At 38.1% G+C, this 22858-nt stretch overlaps 1 protein-coding gene across 3 annotated transcripts in view; it reads right to left on the bottom strand.

Moving 5' to 3' along the window:
- The window catches only part of LOC138744817 (cleavage and polyadenylation specificity factor subunit 6-like), an 80383-nt gene that overhangs the window by 4135 nt on the left and 53390 nt on the right, over nt 1-22858 (bottom strand). For 2 of the 3 annotated variants that reach the window (XM_069901529.1, XM_069901539.1), the window contains 3 exons: nt 11465-11999; nt 2368-2483; nt 1525-1678 (listed from right to left, as the gene is read on the bottom strand). In XM_069901529.1, the coding sequence (XP_069757630.1) occupies nt 1525-1678; nt 2368-2483; nt 11465-11999 (805 nt within the window). The remainder of the gene's footprint in view (nt 1-1524; nt 1679-2367; nt 2484-11464; nt 12000-22858) is intronic. The other variant, XM_069901547.1, reaches the window with a different exon arrangement.

The following is a 22858-nucleotide window of genomic DNA, read 5'->3' as shown; positions in this document are numbered from 1 at the left end:
TATATATATATACATCACCCTATAGAAATTGATTTAAGATTATAAGATCAATTTTCTTCTGGCCCTTTAGAAATCAAAGAACATTAAAATAGGGTGGAAAAGTAGAATTTATGTAAAAGTTCATCCAGGTTCCTGAAATGTACAGCCTGGCCTGGCCTAGTCCTGCTCTTATTTCTTATGTAAGAAAATTGTAATTTTTCTTTTCCAATATTTTTATTAATTTTATTTAGCAAATGTTACATTGATACATAAACAAGAATAGAACAATAATCAAATTTATATGATACTAATCTCAATAATGACAAAACCTACGTTACATTTAAAAAAAAACGCAAAGAGGGGGGGAAAAAAAACTGGCTAATCTACAAATTCGACCCCCCAACCTACAGAAGGCTGTTGGAAAGATACATGGTCCACTATCTAATAATGGAAAAAAATAAACAATGAGGTCAAGAATCAAAAATTAGTTAAGCTTACAAATTTGGGAAATAATTAAGAAAAGAATCCCATAAAGAAATAAAGTTTACATTCATTCCAGTAGTGGAACATCTAATTTTTTTCTAAAGACAAACAAGCCATCATATCAGACAGCCATTTAATGTGAATGGGAGGGACAGCATCTTTCCATTTCATTAGGGAATCAGGGAGGCAAAAGCTACTACGTGGGATTGTGAAGAATTCAATATCAAGGCAATAAAAGTAGATGGAGCCAAGTTAATATTAAGGACTAAGTTAGTGTATGAAATACGTTTTCCCAATAATTGGGAAGAGAAGGACATAAGCAAAACATATGATACAATGAAACCATCTTCAGGTTTACATTTAGTGCATTTAGAAGACAAGTTAGGATAGAATTTAGTCATTAAGGTTTTGGAATAGTGGGCATGATGTAGTACCTTAAATTGAAATAGTGAGTCCCTAGCGCAAAGAGAAGATGAATGAATACGTCTCAAAATAGAATCCCATCTAGTCTCAGAAAATATTTGTTGGAAATAATGTACCCATTGTTTTTTAATTCCATCCAGAGAATTAACCTTAGATTGCAAAAGTATTCATAGAGGAAAGACAACAGCTGTTTATGGTCCAGTTCAAAATTATACATTTTCCCCATAACATTAAACACCAAGTCCTGAGGAAGTCTCAAAGATAATGAGTTCAAAAAATTCCCAACCTATAAATAATGAAAGAAATAGTGTCTGGGTATATTAAATTTAACAAATAGTTGTTTGAAAGTGGCAAGATTATGGTCAATAAAAAGGTTCAGGAAAGATCAGATGCCTAAGTTAGACCATTGATAAAAACCCATGATCTTGAACCAAGGGAGGGAAAAAAAAAGAAAACTGTAATTTTTAACTTTGGGTTAAACACAATCCATTCTTCTCAGTCTAAGAAGGTAAGTCTGCCTGTACCAGCTTTTGTCTTTCAAAATTGTTGGACAATTAATTCCAAGTACTACAAGAATAATCCCCCCTAGCTCCAAAAATGATATTATTTCCAACCAAGACAAGCTCAATATCTGCATACCTGGATCCTGACCCGTATGATTTGGATTCAATTCCATGAAGGCAGTCCTGCAAGGAACTGACTAGTACCTTGCAGCGGTCATCTGCTGCAACTTTTGACTGTCTGATCAATGCTATGGCTGTAAGCAATGTCTCGATCGCATTCCCATAATCTCCTACGTGATTTAAAAAAAAGTGAAAGAATGAGACACCTTTTAAACTCTATACCGTTTCCCACATGGGTTTGGTAAATCTAAAGTAAAATCCTCAGAGGGTCTTATTTGTAGTTTGGCTGCATACAGTATATAAAAATCCAATGCAATATGGTCTGACATGTATCTATTTATATCTATTGTTAATCGACTAACATGATGCACTGATTATTAAGGTGTGATTACACAAGTTCGAACAATATATTGAAACAGATGTAATTAATGAGAACACAAAGCATCCTCACTCAATATTCTACAGCTCAAAAAGACTGATTTCATTTGGTTTCACTTTTACCAACCTGATCATAATCATGTCCCTCTTCCTGCAGGCACTGTTACATAATAAGCTGCTTTGATTAATATTATTCCTTCAAAAACTCCTCTTTTGTCCTTTCTCATCTCCATATACGTCATCATATATACATTGCATCATGTTATTGAATTTAATTTATCATAAGTTACCTGCAAAATTTCTGAAAAATACTCAGGAAAAAATACCCATCATTCAAGGTGGGCAGGATATGAGCAAAAGGTGAAAGTGAAATTTATTAAAACTGCGACACTGAATCTCTACGAAGCAAATATGTTTCTTTTGAACTAACAAGTTGCTGAATGATTGGGTGCAACGACTTTCATCCAGAAAAATCACAAACCTGTGCTGGCCCCGGCCACAGCTTTGGAGATCGCACTACTGGAGATTGCTCTATTTTTGTTCATCATCTCTTCAAACTCTATTTCATTCAAAGGAGGACTACTCAGGTTGGGATCTCTACATGGCAGGGAGAGAACATATCATTACTACTACAGAAATCAAAATAAAGACAACAACACCTCAAACATATGCTGCACAGGCTGTAATTTGGAATATTTCATTAATATATTGATAGAAAATGCATATTAGTTTATCAAAGACCTGGTTTTTCAGTAGGTATTAAATTCCCTGATATTCTTGGTTCACTGTCTACCTGGAAACCTTCATTCTTAGCATCAAAAGCAAAATACTGTAGATTCTGGAAATTTGGGAAATAAAAAACAGAAAAAGCTGGAAAATCTCAGCACAGCAGGCAACATTTGTGGGTGGACAAACAAAATTAACATTTCAATCAATTACCTTTAATGAGATTTGTAAAAGCTACATTAGTTTCAAGAGAAGCTTCGTAATAAGGTGTAAAATATAAGAGACACATTTGTATAAACAATAGTTTCTTATTCCCTGGTACCAAACAGCTAAATTTCACCAAGGATGACCAGTCCCTCCATATCGCTATCCCACAGCAGGATGGCCTTAGGACACTTTGCTTCTTCTTTGAATACAAGAAAGAGAAGTAGGCCACCTGACCCATCGACCCTGCTCCTCCAATCAATAAGATCATGACTGATCTGGCTTCATTCACTGCTTCTTCCTTGGGCATAAAATTCCACTGATTCACAACTCTTTGGGAGAAGCAGTTCCTCCTCATTTCCATCCTAAATTTATTCCCCCAAATCCTGAGGCTATGACTCCTTGTTTTATCGTCTCACTTACCAATGCAAACAACTTTCCTGCCTCAATCTTGTCTATCCTTTCATAATTTTGATATGATCCCCTTAATCTCCTCTGCACCAAAGCCAGTATATTTTTACTCAAGTAAGGAATCCAGATCTGCACATAGTACTTCAGGTGTGGCCAAACCAGTGGCCTGTACAGTTATTGTCAAACCTGTCCTGTTCATAAATTCAAATCCTTGATCAATGAAGGCCAACATTCCATTTGCCTTCTTGATTATCTCTTGCACTTGCAAACCAAGCTTTATCAATATTTTTAGACATACAGCACGGTGACAGGCCATTCCGGCGTACATGCCCATGCCATCCAATTAACCTGTTACAACCTCCGTACATTTTGAAGGGTGTGAGAAAACCAGAGCACCCTGATGAAACCCACACAGACACAGGGAGAATATACATAATCCTTACAGAAAGCACCAGATTCAGACCCGGGTCGCTGGCACTGTTACAGTGTGGTGCTTATCGCTACACTAACATAATTCATCCAGAAGCACTCCTAAATCTGTCTGCACAACAGGATACTGCAGTCTGCCATCTTCCAGTTCCCTACCCTCCTCCAGCTGCTCTCCTTCACCTGGTTGAATTTGTTCTTACACTGAACAACTTTCTCTTAAACTCTATTCACCCTCCTCATTAATTGTAAATCTATGAAAACCCACACGGGTCCAAGTTATACTAGTCTCTTTGTGGGATACACAGTCCATTCCTTTATCGCCTTTTCTTTCATGCTCTCATTTGCTCTTTTTCTGGTGTATCAATTTCAGCTATGGTTCTTCTTCCTGATCCTGTAAAGAACTTGTAGTGGTTGCGTACTTATTTTCATTGGGAGGAGGAGAGTGAGAGCGTCAGGATCACCCGTGTGGCAGTGAGCCAATGAGAAGGTCAGAGGAGTTTAGCTAGGGGGTGTTGGGAGTTGAAGAAGGCAATGTTGTGTCTAGTGAATAATAAAAGAAAGTTGACTGAAAGAAATGAGTGAGTATATTCTTAATTTGTTTGCAAGCTGTGGTAAATCACTGCCATTACAAACTCAAAATTAGTGCTGCTCCCTGATCTCATTCAGAACTCAAAAGTTTAATCATCTATGCCTCAATTTTGATCCTGCTCTCACTTTCACCTGGTCCACCTTCGTCTTCTTGATTCTCCTTTTCCATTTTAGCGAATAGGTTGGTGAGCAACATCCACAAAAAAAATGGGATGCCCACAGCTACTTTAAACACATCCCTTCTTCCAATCCTAATTGCTGCTCAAATTTCACTCTGTTTTCACAATTCCTGCCTCCAATGCATTTGCTTAGATGATTAATGTTTCCAAACCAGTGTCTTCCTTTTATCTCATTCATAGTTGCCCCTCCACCATAATTTCTGCACTTCTATTTCCACTCAGAAAATAGGAGGAGTTCCATTCTTCCAATCTTGCATCTGATAAACTTTCATATTCAACAAACCATCCTCTGCAATTTCAGATACCTCCAATGTGATACCACACCTCTTCTCACCCAATGCCACCAACAATTTGTATATATACATATTTACACAAGAAACAAGAGGAAAAGGAGTCAATGGATTTTCAGAAGGCCTTGACAAGGTGCTGCACATAAGGCTACTTGACTAGAGCCTATGGTATAACAGGAAACATTCTAGCATGGGCAGAGCATTGGCTGATTAGCAGGAAGTAGAGTCAGAGTACAGGGATCATATTCTGATTGGTTACCAGTTGCTAATGGTGTTCCACAGGGATCTGTGTTAAGGCTACTTTTTTATGTTGTATATCAATGATTAAGATTATGGAATGAATGACTTTGTGGCCAGGTTTTCAGATGATACAAAGATAGGTGGAGGAGGAGGTACTGTTGAGAATGCTGAAGGACTGAGACAGATTAGGAGAATGGTAGAGAAGTGGCAAATGAAATACAATGTCGGAAAGTATAGGGTGAAGCATTTGAAGGAATAAACAGATGGACTAGTTTTTAAATGGGGAGAAAATTGAAAATTCCTAGATGCAAAGGGGCTTATGGGTCCTTGTGCAGAATACCTTGAAGGTAAACTTGCAGTTGAGTTGGTGGTGAAGAAGGCAAATGCAATGGTGGCGTGCATGTCAAGAGGAATAGAAGGTAAGAGCAGGGATGTGATGGTAAGGCTTTATTAGTCACTGGTGAGACTTCACTTGGAGCAGTTTTGGGTTCCTCATTATGAAAGCATGTGCTGATGTTGGAGAGGGTGCTGATGTTGGAGAGGGTTCTGAGGAGGTTCACAAAAATGATTCCAAGAATAAAAGGGTTATCATATGAGGAAAGGTTGACGGCCCTTAGCCTGTATTTGTTGGAATTTAGGAGAAGGGAGGGTAAATCTCATTGAAACATTCCAAATGTTGAAAGACATGGACAGACATAGTGTATCTAGGGTAAGGCAGCCATGGCATATGCCCTGGGCGTCTCTTGGGGGGGGGGGGGAGGGGCACTGTCCTCGCCTCAACTGACCAATATTAAACCCATGAGCCCAACAAAGAATTTCCATTTGACAAAAGAACCTCGAGGTATGGGTTGGTGTGTTGTTCTTTAATGACACTGTCACATTTTGCTTTCTGATAGAAATCAAGCCAGTGTATGTGTCAACAAGTTGAACTGATTTATAAACAGGCGATTTAGGAGACCCACGAAGCTTATCGACTAGTCTCAATATAAAGCCATGAATAGATCAACAACCACGTTAATGTTAGATCACAAATCATTGTCACAGTACCTAAGCCAAACTCCCAATCAAAATTTCATACCAGGAAGTCACACCACAGTTTTATGTTTGCATGAATTTATACCTTATTTGTCTTGAAGCTTAGGAATGCAGTCCATGTCTGAAAATGCTAAAACTTGACGAAGACACTAGACCATGGCACAAATTATGTCACAAACATCATCCAGATGCTAAACTGTGCAAGCAACGCTTCATTAAGTTAAGGATCGACATGCTATCTGAAGGCGCTTTCTTTAATTATTAATTAAAATATTTATTGAAACTTATATAGACTATAAAACAAATTTTAGGAGTATTAGAAGAGATACCAAACCTACTACCATATAACATTTCCAGGAAAATGGATTGCCTTTTACATTTAATTTACAGTTCAATATAAAGCATAGAAAACATATACACAGTACATTAATATGTGCTGGAGTGAGCAAAATGGCTTTGACCATCTTTGCACTGTCGCTCATTTGAGTGAAGATCAGCAGCCCTGCGGTGCTTGGTATGGCAGAGCTCTTCACGCAGTAGCAGCCATCCATCCGATAGCTCATCTCCGGCACCCCAGCCCTCTCCCAAGCACTGGCAAGGTGGTTCACCGAGAAGCACAGCAGCGCCAGGAGAAGTGGCAACATCGCCATAGCCAGGCGAACTTCAGCACTGCCGCTGAGAGTGACAGCAGGGTTGCCTAATGCTAAATCTGCTCCCACCATTTCTGACCTCCAGTAAGTTACCTTGGAGAACTCCTTTATAAAGTTAACAAGCAGAGGTAGGAGTGGTAAGGGGAGATTTCCTTGGTGGTCAGAGATCAGATGATGTGTAAGGAACAATCAGCTTCAGTTTCATATGGGATTTTAGCAAGACCCCTCCGAGCACCCCACTCTGACTTGAATATTTCTTTTGTGTTTTTTTTCCTTTAAAAAGACACGTCCAAAAGAATGTGGGAACAAATGTGACTTAATTCACATTCAAATGTGTAAAAGGGTTTTTGTTTCAGACTGAACCCACTAAAAATGAAAAGGACTGTTTTGTCACCGATTGTCCTCAAGCAACAGGGCAATCTGGATTTGTCAAGCTTACACCTAAAGCTTACATCATACTTGTAAAGCCGTTTCTTGAGATACTTTGTCCAAATATGGGCTTTTGCTCAGTGTACCCAATAATAAAAGAAAATATGCCAAAAATCCCGAGGACTACAGGTATCTCCGTGGAGCCAAGTGAATGCAAACAGACCGCCCGTGATGCTGAGTGAGTGGAAGGGGATTATCGCTTCTTCCGCTGTCTACACTCACATTTGCAGTGTTTCTGAGTGCAAGCTCCAGCATCTGACTTTCATGGGAGCTACCTATAAATGTATTTTCACATGGTTAAACATCACACACACAAGCACGGATCATCTTGTGAGTGAACAGATTGTTAAAATGCATTCCTAATCAAAGTGTGTATAATGGAGATAAGAACAGAAATGAAAAGTCAAAAAAACATTGTATTTTATAGAATTCAAAGATTCTGTCCACAATTTTTAATTTTTGAATTGAAATATTCACATACCCTTGAGCACGGGTAAACTGAGCAATAGCCATCTTCCTTACCCATAATCCCCCACGCAGCTGGAACTGCTCGCCAGTGCCAGAGAAACGCAGAGCAGTTCCAGTTGTGTGGGGGAATTATGGGTAAGGATGGCAGCCATTTTTCCTGTGGAGGCTGCAGCTTCCAGCTGGGAACAACATGTAATAAACACCAAGTCTTGGGTTGCTTCAACTTGGCTGGATTGTCCCACATCTTGGCAACTGGGAATAATAAACCTCAGCGAGGGTTCTGTTAGTGAGGGGGGAGCTGGGGGGAGTGAGAGGAGGGGGGAGTGAGAAGAGGGGGGAGTGAGAATTGGGATAGCAAGAAGTGGGGGGCCTTATTAAAACTCAGCCTAGGGGCCCTGGTGGGAGTTCATCTCTAGTAAATTACAACACAACGTGTGAAATTTACAAGGATATGTCAGGTGACATGGTTGGTGTCGCAGTTAATGTCATCCCAATTGTGTGTGAAAATCACCCAACTGTCAATTTTATGTGTTTTTTTAAAACAGGGGGGGCAATTTCCGTGTTTACCATAGGCATTATTTTACCTAGATACGCCACTGTGGACAGAGCTGAGATAGAAAAGTTGGTTCCCATGGTGGGAGAATCCAGGACAAAAATGCACAACTTCAGGATTGAAGGGAGTCCACTCAGAACAGAGAAGCATAAAGATTTCTTTAGCCAGAGGGTGGTGAATCTGTGGAATTTATTGGCATGGGCAGTTCTGGAGGCCAAGTCAGAATAGATTCTTGATTAGCCAGAACATCAAAGGTTATAGGGAGATGGGATAATGGATCAGTCTCAATGAGCTGAATAGCCCACTTCTGCTCCTATGTCTTATGTCCTATAGGAGGTTGCTATTTCAATTAAGTCTACGTACGGTACCTCACAGTACTATCCCATTCCCCCACGAATTTTCCCTGCAACCTTGTGTACCCATATTTCCATGAACTCCCCCAAATTCTATCAATTTACAGTGGCCAATTAAAGTACCAACACACATCTTTAGAATGTGGGAGGAAACAAGAACACTCAGAGTAAACCCATGCAATCACAAGGAGAATGTACAAACCACATAGACAGCACTGAAGGTTAAGACTGAACTGTGTTGCTGGAGCTGTGGGTCAGCATCTCTACCTTCTGCAGCACTGTACTGGCCACCATTCACCTCACAAAGTTTTACTAAAGATTACAACTTACTTCTAACTTTTCTGGTTCCAATGAAAGGCCACAATCATGAAACATTTAAATAATTTATTTATCATCACAAATGCTGCCTGAGTTGAGCAATTACAACAATTTTCATTTATACTTATAGCTTGAGTGGTTGTTCATCGGGTGTTCACTGAGCAGTGATGAAGATGATCCATCACCTGACTTACTCCACAGTGAATTACAATACTGAAATTCTAAGAGGGATATAAAGAATGTTTCAATTGCATCCAAATGGCAAATGAATACATCTAATTAAAATATTTGTACAGATAATCAGTCCCATTACTTTATTCTTCAATATTTAAGGAAAATTTGGTTTCCATTATTATAAAATGACCAAACTATGGAACTCATTGCTCCATTCTGTGTGATTGCTTGTGGGGTGAAATAATCATTTTATGTGCTGTGACATTCTCTAATTCATTGTCCAGTGCATCTGTCACATTTCACATGTCATACTCTTTACAAAAAGCTAAAATTAAGAACTGATGAATCAGAAAATCATACAATAAAAAAAGCCTGCATCTTCTGATCTTGGAATAACAATTTTTCAGAAGCGTCAATGAACTGCCCAACAGCAAATCAACCATGTTTACCACTATTCGACTGCATTGGGGGGCATATTAGCATCAATGCATCTAAACATACTCTTAATTTCAGATTACAATACAAGCAAACAATGGCATGGAGATTATCCCTCACTCAATGAGCAGTGACATCCCAATCCAGGCAGATGTGGCATTAATGTATCACATTTCTACAAGTAAAGTTAAAGTTGCTTATCTCAGGTCAATTCTCTCAATGAGAAAATTGTCTTAAAATGGAGTTAAGAAAAATATCACCTAAACTTCAGTGCAAAGGGATTGAGTACAAAATAAATAAGTCCTGCTATATCTGTATAGAGCTTTGACGAGATCACACTAAGAATGCAATTTGGGTCTCTTATTCCAAGGAAGGAGTTAGTCTGTCATAGATTCACTTTAGTGTCTCCTGGGTTGAGGAGGTTGTATCATAAGAGAGAATGAGGTAGACTCATGTAAACACACTGGATTTTAGAAAAATTAGAGATGTTTTCATTGAAACATTCAAGAATCTGACAGTAGCTATTAAAATATTACTTCTAAAGGTCGAAGAGCCCAGAACTCAATATAAGGTGCGAGTCAGCATGCCACTTGGGTGAGTCGATCCCCAGAATTTTGAATATTTAGGGAATCAAGGGATAATTGTTGGAAAGTAAATAGATAAAATGTAGAATTAGTTCTGATACTAATGAAGAACAAAGCAGACTCAAGGACCTAAAGAGTCATAGAGTTGACAATACAGAAGGGTCCATGCCGATCTTTTTATCCATTTACCCTAATTCCATTTGCTTGTGTAACGCCTGTATCCTCCTGTGCCTTTTCCTGTTCAAGTGCTTGTCTAAATGTCTCGAAATTCAATGATTTTATTTGATTCCACCAGTTCCTTTGGCAGTCAGTTTCTGATATCAATAATTTTATGAAAAACATTACACTCATTCATTTAAAACACTTTCTTCACCTTAAACCCATTCCCCTTGTTTTTAATACTCCTACTATATAATTGAACAATGCCTCCAACTCCTTTGCAATGAAGGCTAAAATGTTGTCTGCCTCCTTAACTACTTGTTGTACCTATCTGCTAGTTTTCTGAGATTCATACATCGAACACCAAGATCCCTCTGTACTTCACTCACTTTCAATCTCAATCTGTCTTTTGAATTTTCTTACCAAAGTATATAACTTCACACTTCCCTACATTATTTGCCTGTCACAATTTTCAGTGTTTTGCTGGATAACAGTGGATAAATGTGGCAACCTAATTTTCAAAACATCCAGAGAGGATATTTCAGACCATCAAAGATACTTAATTGCATGTCTTTGAAAGATGTTGGCTAGACAACTTTTTACCACTCAGCCACTTCTCTCTCACGCTATAGATTTTAAAGTTAAGGCTACAGCTGCATTGTTAGAAGTTTACTTTATTGCCCCACAAGTCATTATTATTTAAAATGCTCTGAGCTTCATTCATTAATAGATTCCAAAATACAAGCTAAGATATGTCAGTCTGCGATATAAAGATATTTTTCTGCAATTTTTATGAGGAAAGATTTTCACACTAAAATGACAGCACAATATCGTGTCCTTTATCATTTTTGATGTCTCAAAAAACTTGATGTTGAATCAAGTACATTTGAACTATGCTCAATGCTGAAGCAGACGTCAACACAGCAAACAAGTCTAAATCACAACACAGTGGAATTTCAGCATGTACTACCCACTGACATCAACTTAATGCATCAACTTTGGAGTTCTAAATATTTCTGAGAAATTTTGCTCTTTTCACCCATTGTACACAAATTGTAAACCAGATGATGCAATGAAAAGAACAACTCAGTTACATCAGCAACCAGAAAAATTAGCCTTGCAATTTTTGCCCCAACCAAGCCCCTGTCTCTACATATCTAACATCTAAACAATCCAAAAACTGTTACTGACAGAAACACCAGAGCTTGATGATTGATCCTAGTCCCCAACATTATGATGAAGTAAATTGGCTAAAACCATGATATTAGTTTCTCTCACTTCAGTACAAAGTTAGAAAATTAAATAAAACCAGGTCATGAAGCTCAAGTATGGACTCCTTCAAATTACTCTTACCTTCCACGTTTGAATTCCTCTCTGTTGTAATGAATTGGCGGTGGTCTTCCAAAAGCATCTGATGGGAGTGGTGGAAGTCCTCTATTATCCATTGGTGGAGGCAAGCCAGCATTTGGTGGTATAAAGAATGCTGGATTGATGTGGGGCGCAGGTGGAAGAGCACCTGGAGGAGGCACTACAAGATGCGGAGGAAGTCCAGGTGGTAATGGAGGTACAATAGATCCTGGATGACCAGGCCGTGCTAAGAATGAACCTGGTGGGGGCAAGGGTCCTGGCTGCATCTGATGTGGTGGTCCATATCTGGAATTGAGGGGAAGTGGCATCAGAGGGGGAAGGAGGCCTGGAGGTGGAATTCCTTGTGGAATGTCACCGAATGGAGACCGGCCAGACATGTGGAAGGAAGGTAGTAACTTATCCCTCCTGGGAGGAGCAGCTGCATTTTCAGCTGGCGATGGTCCTCTCCGGGGCAATGGGGAATCTCGGTGGTCTGGAGAATTTATTGAGTCATGTGACTGGCTTCTCTGAGGATTCTGTCCTGCAAAAAACATAACACAACATCAGCATTCCATTTTGATAAATGTGCTCTCAAATATGAGACCCTTTGCACATTAGTAAAGAATAGTTAAGGCACAATGCCAGATAGTAAGCAGCAATTCAGACCTTCCACTTTCAAAGCTGTGCCACTCACTGGCCCAACAACCGATCTCTTGCCTAACACTTGGTACCAAATTGGAACCAACCAATCAAGTATTGTTGCAAAATGATCACTTGAGATTTTGGAATAGTTTTCTCAAAGGACCAAGTCTTCTCAGGTTATGCTGGGTGCAAGCTCCAATCACAGAGAAGAAAATGCCCTGATCCATCATTCTAATAAAACCTATTCTGGACATCTTCCTGTAAAATGGATGAACTGCACGCTTTTCTCTGTAATTAAAGGCCTCTTAAAAATTCAATTGAAAGAAACATTTTCCTCCAATTTCATAACTTTTAGGGGAGAAAGGAGATTCTTACAAAATTCATCAAAATAATGATTTATCTGTGGAGAAAAGGTTTTCAAAGTCTCCATTCCAGAAGCAACATGCATCAGGATTGGAAAAATTCCAGTGAAGGGAACAGAAAAATACTGTCTTTTGAAATGTATTAACTACCTAACTACTCACAGATCTATCATAAAAAGTAAAAATAGTTTGGGTAATAACTTGCCTAACAACTACCCCTTTTTCAGTTGTGGATAGGGCTGTCATGTGATAGCAGTGTTTTTTTTTTAAACTTTATTTCAACTATGAAAGCCAACTTTTAAAACTCATAGCAGTTTAAAATCTTCTGAAACAAAATTGAAGAGAAATGTGGCCAGTGACATAATGTCTGCTGTTATGACTTGCTGGTACCCTTCATCCCAGAAGAATCTGCTTCCTTTACACTGTTCCCTTTCTTGCCTCCTGAAACAATGGATCCTTACCAACTACTCTTCCATTGGAAGGTTCTTCAGGTGGTTGTGCTTTCTTTAATTCAACATACGTTTAGATCTAAGTCAAACAAACCAATAAACGACACCTCAGGAAATAAAACAAATAGACAGGGAATGTCACTACTTCAAAGACATTTTACCTGGTTCCACATAAAAAAAGTTTGTTAGCTAAAGCTCATCTCAAATTATTCATCTTGTTCAAAGATAGAAATTCGATTGATTGGGTAAGTGCTCATATTGATGTCCCCAGATTCGTGCTGGGCTTTCGACTGTTACATTTTTTTAATGACTTTCTACGACAACAATGATTCACGTACACAAGTGAGTGGAAAGATGGGTGACGCAATTATAAGTGATGGAAACGGGGGCATAAATTCTTGAGACAGAATGGACAGAATTGTGTTAAATCCAAAAAAAATGATGAATGTCTTTTAAATTATGAAATCTAGGAAGTTTAGAGATTGAAGAAATAATGAGAATTCTTTTTCTGCAAATAAACAAAGTTCTTGGTTAGACCACATCTGGAAGGCCCTAGACTTACAAAATGATAAATTGGCTAGAGAACAGATTCATCAGTATGTTACTAAATTAAGTCTGTATTCCCAGGATGATAGATTTTTTTAAGGAGTAACTAATGCACGTTTTTTTTTAGGAATTTGAACGTGGATGGAGAGAAACAACTTCTGCTGAAGAGTACCCCAGACAAGGCGAATAACGTGATGCAGCAAAATCAGAAACAGGCCATTCTGGAAGTTAAGATACACTTTCGCACACAAATCATCTCGGTAAAGCCTGGAACTTTCTCCCACAATGAACAGTTGATGCTAATTCAATTAACAATTCCAACAGCTGAAGATTATGTAGTTAGAACAGGTAAGCAGATCTTATCTCACCAAACAGTAAAATGGGTTCAAGAGGCTGAATGTTTACTCTTCATCCCTTGTCCTCAAGATTATTTTGAATGTAAAATTATTTTTCATTTACTTGTTGACTCAATAATATAGCTCATGGAGGAGTCACGAGATGGAGTAGTGGCCGGTAGGGGAACACCAGCCCTCTCCAGAAAAGAAGAAAAAAAGTGAAAGAAAAGCAAAGCCCCAGATACACAGAACACAACAAATAAAAGATAAAGGTGTGGAGAAAAGAAAGAAAATGGCACGTAAGAAAGAAAAACCAAAAACAATGGGAAAAAAAGAAGGAAAGACGCCAGAAGAGAAAGGAAAAGGCCTTACCTGCACGAAAAAGCAGGGACCCGCTGTGGAAAGAGGAGCCCGCTCCCCGAGGTTAGTGGCAACCCGGCAGGGTCGCAACCTACCGACCACGGGACTGCAAAAATAGCTCACTGAGCCAAACAGAGGTGCGTGATGCACACAACAAGGACAAGGAGAACATCGACGAGAGGGGGGAACCAGCTGTAGAGTGAAACTACACAGCACGAACAGCTGAGAGATGCCCGACAGCAGGGCTCCCAGCTGGAAGAAAAAGAAAGCAATGGGAAAGGGAAGGATTAGAAAGAAAAACAGAAGCAGGAGGCCCAACAGATAACCAGCCCAGAAGAAGAAGACCAACATCAAGAAACCATGAAAAAAAAACCCAACAAACTGAGACAAGCAGCTCAACAAGAAAGTCAGAAGAGACAGTTACAAGGAAGAGAAGTAGAAGACACAAACCCAAGAGCAGACACAGAAGAATGACACTGAGGGATGCCCGACACCAGCTGGAAGAAGAGGAAAGCGACAGGAAAGGGAGTGATAGGGAAGAAAAACAGCAACAGGAGGCCCAACAGATGACTAGCCCAGAAGAAGAGGACCAAGAGCAAGAAGCCAAGCAAGAAGCCCAGCAAAGTGAGGCAAGCAACTCAACAGGAAAGTCAGAAGAGACACAGATACAAGGCAGAGAAGTAGAAGACACAAACACAAGTCCAGACACAGAAGAAGAGAAAGAAGAACACCAAGCTCTGCACAGAGGAATAGGAGGTAAAATGAATGGACAGTACATAGATTTTAAAAAATTTCAAGAACAAATGAAAGCATTAAAAGAATGACTGACACTAAAATTTAGTGAAATGAAAAGAAAAATGAAAGTACAGAAGAAAAAGTGAGTAGAATAGAGCTGGTCATAACAGATGTAGGGAAAGGATTAGAAAATGTGGAAGAATGTGTAATGGCGGTAGAAATGGAAGTGAACGACTTAAGAAGAAAATTGGAAGAAAGTAACAAAAAAGTTAAAGAAACACTTTTGTAACTGAGTTGTTAGCTCAGAAGATGGATATAATGGAAAACTATAGTAGGTGAAACAATATAAAGATAGTGGGCCTAAAGGAAGATGAAGAAGGCAAAGATATGAAAGAATTTATAAGAGAATGGATCCCAAAAGTCCTGGGAATCCCAAAAATGCAGGAAGGAATGGAAATAGAAAGGACACACAGAACATTAGCCCCGAAACTACAGTCACAACAAAAACCAAGATACGTTTTTGTAAAATTTCTGAGATACACAAGAGAAAATATATTGGAGAAGGCAATGAATAAAATTAGAGAAGACAAAAAAAAAACCACTGGAGTACAAAGGTCAAAAAAAAATTTTTCTACCAGACACAAGTTTTGAGCTCCTGAAGAAGAGGAAGGAGTTTAACACTGCAAAATCTATCCTATGGAAAAAAGGCTATAAATTTATGTTAAGATATCCAGCGGTGCTTAAAGTAGTTATCCCGGGGGAGCAAAACAGACCGTTCTCGGATTCAGAGAGAGCATGAAAATTTGCAGAACGCCTGCAAGACAGAGAGAGATGAAGAAATGTAACAAGAACGAAGAACAACGACAAACTACATATAAAGATGTAAAAATAATGTATAAGTAAGAACTAAAGGAGGGAAGAAAAGGGAAGTAAGGGAGAAGGGGGAAAAAAAGAGGGGGGTAAAAAAATGAAAAAGAAAAAGAGAAGAAAAGAGGGGGAGCTTTGTTTTAATGTGAAGATAAAAGTCTTTCCTGGAGGGGGTTGGGTGGGAGAGAATAACAGTCACTGCAAAATCAGTTGACACTTGCGAACGGGTTCGCAGTCCGAGAGGGGAGTTGTGGTTGCCCGGCAAGGGACAAGAGGCGACTTAGAGAGGGGGGGAAACTTGGAGTTAAGGGAATTTTAGATGTGGGAGCGGGTGAAGTATTTTGTTTTAGAAGTGTTGTCATACACTGAATTCAAAAAAGGAAAATTGAGAAATGAAAATGGGGAAAAGGGGAAAGGTGGTGGTGAGGAAGTGGAAATGAGATGTAAACAGAGTATGAGATGGCCATGTTGAACAATATGACTATAAATATTAATGGAATACATAACCAAATCAGAAGGAAGAAGCTATTACATTTACTGAAAAAAGAAAAAAATAGATATAGCATTCGTGCAGGAAACGCATCTAACTGAAGTGGAACACAATAAATTAAGGAGAGACTGGGTAGGACACGTAACGGCAGCATCATATAACTCAAAAGCCAGAGGTGTAGCTATATTAATCAATAAAAATATACCAATCAAAATAGAGGAGGAAATAATAGGGAGATATGTAATGATAAGGTGTCAGATATATTCACAACTCTGGAATTTGGTCAATATATATGCACCTAACGAAGAGGATCAAAAGTTTATGCAAGATATTTTTTTGAAGATTGTAGATATGCAGAGGAATATATTGATAGGAGGGGACTTTAAACTTAATTTGGATTCAAAGATGGATAAAACTGGACAAAAGACTAGCAAAAAGAACAAAGTAGCCAAATTTATGGTTACATCAATGCAGGAAATGCAACTTTTGGATATATGGAGGAGACAATACGCAAAGGAGAAGGAATACTCATATTATTCAAGTAGACATAAAACATACTCAAGGGTTGACCTGTTCCTGTTGTCAGCCCATATCCAAGGGAGAGTTAGGAAAATAGAATATAAAGCTAGATTGTTATCTGATCACTCACCCTTGTTATTAACAATAGAACTGGAGGACATCCCACCAAGAACATATAGATGGAGATTAAACTCCATGTTACTTAAAAGACAGAAATTTAGAGAATTTATTGAACGCCAAATTAAAATGTACTTTGAAATAAATACAGAATCAGTGAAAGACAAATTTATATTATGGGATGCAATGAAAGCCTTCATCAGAGGGCAGATAATAAGTTATGTAACTAAGATGAAGAAGGACTACAATCGGGAAATAGAACAGCTGGAAAGGGAAATAGTAAGTACAGAAAAAGAAGTAGCAACAAGGGAAGATACAACAAAAAGAAGAGAATTGGCAGACAAAAACATAAAATATGAAACACTACAAACGTATAAGGTGGAGAAGAACATAATGAAAATAAAGCAGAAGTATTATGAGCTAGGAGAAAAAAAACGCTCAAAATACTAGCTTGGCAGCTTAAAACAGAACAAGCTAAAAGAACTGTATTGGCATCTAGGAAAAAGGACAAACAAATTACATATAACCCAACAGAGATCAATGAAACCTTCAAGGAATTCTACGAGCAATTATACCGAACTGAGAATGAAGGGAAAGAAGACAAAATAGATGAGTTTATAGATAAAATTGAACTACCGAAATTGCAAGAAGAGCAAAACAAATTGATAAAACCATTTGAAATAGAGGAAATACAGGATATATTAAAAAAAAACGACCGAGCAATAAAACACCTGGAGAGGATGGACTCCCAATAGAATTCTATAAAACATTTAAAGAGTTATTAATTCCTCCTCTCCTGGAAGTAATGAACCAGATAGAAGAAACACAAAACATGCCAGATTCATGAAAAACAGCAATAATTACAGTAATACCAAAGATAGGGAAAGATCCACTAACACCAGCATCGTATAGACCAATATGTCTACTTAACTCACATTATAAGATAATAGCAAAATTATTGGCAAAAAGATTGGCTGTGTACCAAAAATAGTAAAACTATATCGAACTGGATTTATTAAGAAAAGATGAACAATGGACAATGTCTGTAAGTTCATTAACTTAATTCATGCAGCACAAGGAAATAAGACGCCAACAGTGGCTGTTGCTTTAGATGCAGAGAAAGCCTTTGACAGAGTAGAATGGAATTATTGATTCAAAATATTACAGAGGTTCAACCTACCAGAGAAATATATTAATTGGATGAAAGCATTATATAAGGGACCAATGGTTAAGGTGACAGTAAATGGATATATATCAAACAAATTTAAATTAAGCAGGGCAACTAGGCAGGGATGTCCACTATCTCCCTCACTGTTCGCTTTAGCAATAGAACCAATGACAGAACTGATAAGAACAGAAAATAAAATAAAATGGATAAAAATAAAAGAGAAGGAATATAAAATCAGACTATTTGCAGATGACATCATAGTATACTTAACAGAACCAGAATTATCAATAAAAGAATTGTATAAGAAATTGTAGGAATATCGAGAAATATCGGGGTACAAGATCAACGCAAATAAAAGTGAAGCGATGCCAATGAATAATGCGGATTACACAAAGTTTAGAAAAGAATCACCATTTAAATGGCAAATACAAGCAATCAGATCCCTAGGTATTAGACTAGATAATAATCTAGGCCATCTATACAAATTAAATTATCAGCCATTAATGAAGAAATTACAAGATGACTTAGAACATTGGAAAGATTTACCACAAACACTGATAGGAAGGGTAAATTGCATTAAAATAAATATCTTCCCAAGGATACAATACCTATTTCAATCGTTACCAATTCCTTTAACAGAGAAATTCTTCAATGACTTAAAGAGAATAATAAGGAAATTCTTGTGGAAAGGGGGGAAACCGAGGATAGCACTAGGTAAATTAAAAGAATGGTACAAACAAGGTGGTTTCCAGCTACCAAACTTTAAAAATTATTATAGAGCAGCACAATTAAGATATCTATCAGATTTTTATCAAACAAGGGAAAAACCAGATTGGACCAAGATAGAGCTAGATAAAATAGGGAGAAGGTACCAGAACATATACTTTATAAGTGGGATGAAAAACTGTTGCAGTATAGAAGTTCACCAGTACTGCACCATCTATTCAACATCTGGAAGAAGATTCATGTAGAAAGAAAAAAAAACAAATTACCCACTACCAAAATTATTATTGATGCAAAATCAACTAATCCCTTTCACAATAGATAACCTTTCCTTTAGAGAATGGGAGAGAAAAGGAATTAAAAGAATAGAAAATTGTTTTTTGAGAAATAATTTATTATCATTTGAACAAACTGAAAAACCTCACAAAGATTAGTGTATACAGAGCCGTTGTCATACCCACACTCCTGTTCTGCTCTGAATCATGGGTCCTCTACCGGCATCACCTATGGCTCCTAGAACGCTTCCACCAGCGTTGTCTCCGCTCCATCCTCAACATTCATTGGAGCGACTTCATCCCTAACATCAAAGTACTCAAGGTGGCAGAGGCCGACAGCATCGAATCCACGCTGCTGAAGATCCAACTGCGCTGGGTAGGTCACGTCTCCAGAATGGAGGACCATCGCCTTCCCAAGATCGTATTATATGGCGAGCTCTCCACTGGCCACCGTGACAGAGGTGCACCAAAGAAGAGGTACAAGGACTGCCTAAAGAAATCTCTTGGTGCCTGCCACATTGACCACCGCCAGTGGGCTGATATCGCCTCAAACCGTGCATCTTGGCGCCTCACAGTTCGGCGGGCAGCAACCTCCTTTGAAGAAGACCACAGAGCCCACCTCACTGACAAAAGACAAAGGAGGAAAAACTCAACCCCCAACCCCAACCAACCAATTTTCCCTTGCAACCGCTGCAACCGTGTCTGCCTGTCCCGCATTGGACTTGTCAGCCACAAACGAGCCTGCAGCTGACGTGGACATTGCCCCTCCATAAATCTTCGTCCGCAAAGCCAAGCCAAAGAGAACAAATGAAATACAAATATGGAATAACTCATGGTACAATGTTTGCATACCACCAACTGAAAACCTACTTAAAGGACAAATTGGGAAGCAGACTGAGATTACCAGAAGGAAGCAGCTTTGATAATTAAAATATTTATAACAAACATGTACATCAAGCTGCAAGAGAAAGAAAATAATGAAATAAGCTATAACCCCAAACAAAAGTGGGAAAAAGATCTAAACATAAAGATAAAAAATGAAATATGGGAAAAGTTATGCTCCGGAACTATGAGAAATATAATAAATATGAGGTTACGCATGATACAGTATAATTGGTTACACAGGCTATGTATCACGCCCCAAAAGTTAAATAAATGGGATCCAACAGTATCAGATAGATGTTTTCGCTGTTAGAAGGAAACAGGAACAACAGTACATGCAATTTGGGCATGTGAGAAAGTGAAAAAATTTTGGGAAGATCTAAATCAGATATTAAATAAAATCACAAAAAACATACCAAAAAATCCAGTGATCTTTCTTTTAAGTAATATAAGAAGTAAAGAATTAGGCCTTAAGCTGGATGAAGCACAAAAAAGATTTATTATGATAGCCTTAGCTGTAGCAAAAAAATGTATAATGTCAACTTGAAAATCAGAAGAGAGCAATGGTACATGGAATGGTACAGCAATGGTACATGGAAATGAATAAATGTATTCCACTGGAAAAAAATAAATGTAATTTAAAAAATAAAGTCACATTATTTGAACAAATTTGGGATCCGTACATGGAACACAACAGAGAGGGCCTACCGCGGACCTCCACCCCCTAAAATGATAGAATGAGAAGAAGATGAAATGAACTGACCCAGTGTGTAAAAGTAGATGACACAATTTTCTTGTTTATTTTCATTGTGTGATGACATTGTTTAATGGGTTTATTGTATTGTATATGTTGAATGTTTAAGGGGTTTGGAGGGGGGTGGGAGGGAGGGAGGGATGGGAGAGGGGAAAAAAGTGGAGAAAATGACACTGTATATTCAAGAGGGAAATGTTTGTGTGTATTTTGATTAATATGGTTCATAATGAGCAAAATAAAAAATTTAAAAAAAAATAATACAGCTCTTATTTTTGTACATCAATGTCAAAAAGAGTAAAAGAGAATCAGTTAGTAGGAACATGTGTAATGGGGAGCCACATGGGAACAAGCCTTCTAACAATCATTAAGCGAGTCCAGGACATCTATTTTATATACACGTGGCATGTGTATACTTGACATTTCCTTGCAAAAGTATTCAAATTTAAATTTCTGCAGGCGCCCTCCCATAAAGTAGTGCAAAAATGATGCAACATTGTAAAACATCAAGTGCCACCATGCTGTCTTAGTATCCTTGGATAAGATACAAAGACACGACTGGAAGATAGAAATAAACTTAGAAACTATTTTGAAGCAGTGGAGGTGACCTCAGAAAATGTATTAGATAGATTTTTACATAGTAAGGGAATTAAGACAGGTTGGCGGAGATGAGCCTATTATCAGATCAACCATGATCACATTGAATGGCGGAGCAGGCTTGACGAGCCGGATGGTCTACTCCTGCTCCTGTTTATGTTCAGAAACGGCATTAACTTATAATTTGCTCCCATTCATCTGCACAGTTATAAATAAGCTTTGATAAATGGAAAAAAAGTTCCTTAAAAAGGGGATTGGTTCATTGTGTGAGGAAAGATAACTTGCAGAGAGCAACATGGCCAGAGCAGGGAAACGATTCTGTCAGAGATTGTAGAGGCACAATGAGGTGAATGGCCTCCTCCTGTGCAGTTATGTTTAAAGGTGATCAGTGTAATCAGGCCTAATAGACTGAATATTCTCCTCTCTCTTCAGACATCCCTGCTAGTTCATAATTATAAAAGAACAAAGTTAAAAATATGTTTGAAGAAAAAAAGTCACAAATACTTCAGTGACTTCATAATGAAATATTGAAACAAAGCCAAAGCAACAATTACTTCCTACTGCTGAACACCAGGTGATTAGGAATATCACAAATTAAACTCTTATATAGAAATAGGGCACATATAGGAAGAAGCTCAAAGAAAGTTTCCTTAATTGCAATATTGAGGTCCTTGACAAAAATAGTTTCCAAATTTATTTCCATCTTCCAGTAATGTATTTGTATCTTATCTGAGGATACTAAGACAGCATGGTACCACTTGAGGGGAGTAACCTGATACTAGTTGATACTCTTCTGTGGAATAGGCACCACATTTTGATTTTAAGATTATAGATGGAGGGTCAGACTTGTGCAAGAAAATTGAGGCAAGTTGCAATAGCTCACTACAAAAATATTCATTTATGTAAGACCTTCAACAATCATAAGTAATTCACCCAGAATCTATTTCTCCTATATGCGCAGTGTAATTTTTTATACACAAAATGTAGCAGAAACCAACAGATTAGGAAGTGACAGTAAAACTCAGTACAGAGACCACAGTGCAGTGAAGCAGATGATCTTTTCATTTTCATAAAAAGAATGTAAAGATTTGAAAGCAGTCACAATAAAGAGAGAGAATTTTATTCTCCTTTGCTCTTCCCCCACCTCAGGTGGAATCCGACCTAGACTCTCCATTTAGTTAAAAACAAACAGAAATTCTGGTGGAACTCAGCCAGTCTCGCAACATCCATTACCAGCATTTCAAGCCCGAGCCCTTCTTCAAGGCTCAGGCCCAAAACCTCAATGATATATCTTTACCTCCTAAGAATGCTGCGAAACTGGCTGAGTTCCACCAGCATTTCTGTGTGTTTCTACTACAATCAAAGCTTTTGCAAACTTTAATGTTTCACTCTCTCCATTGAGTTAAGAAAGACAAAAAAGTTAAAATGTTGAAAAGGATTCTGAAAATTTCCAGGGCAAACAAAGTTTTGTCACCAATTGTGAAACTTGGAAAAAGGAGGCAAGGATTTGATCTCTCCTATTGTATTGTTAATTATGCTGGCACAGGGAAAGGAAATGTTGAACAGACACCAAGCAACATAC

This window comes from Narcine bancroftii, chromosome 1 (genome assembly GCF_036971445.1).
Source record: "Narcine bancroftii isolate sNarBan1 chromosome 1, sNarBan1.hap1, whole genome shotgun sequence".
Lineage (NCBI taxonomy): Eukaryota > Metazoa > Chordata > Chondrichthyes > Torpediniformes > Narcinidae > Narcine > Narcine bancroftii.
The sequence above is the reverse complement of the archived record's forward strand: the minus strand, read 5'-3'. Positions and strand labels throughout refer to the sequence as shown.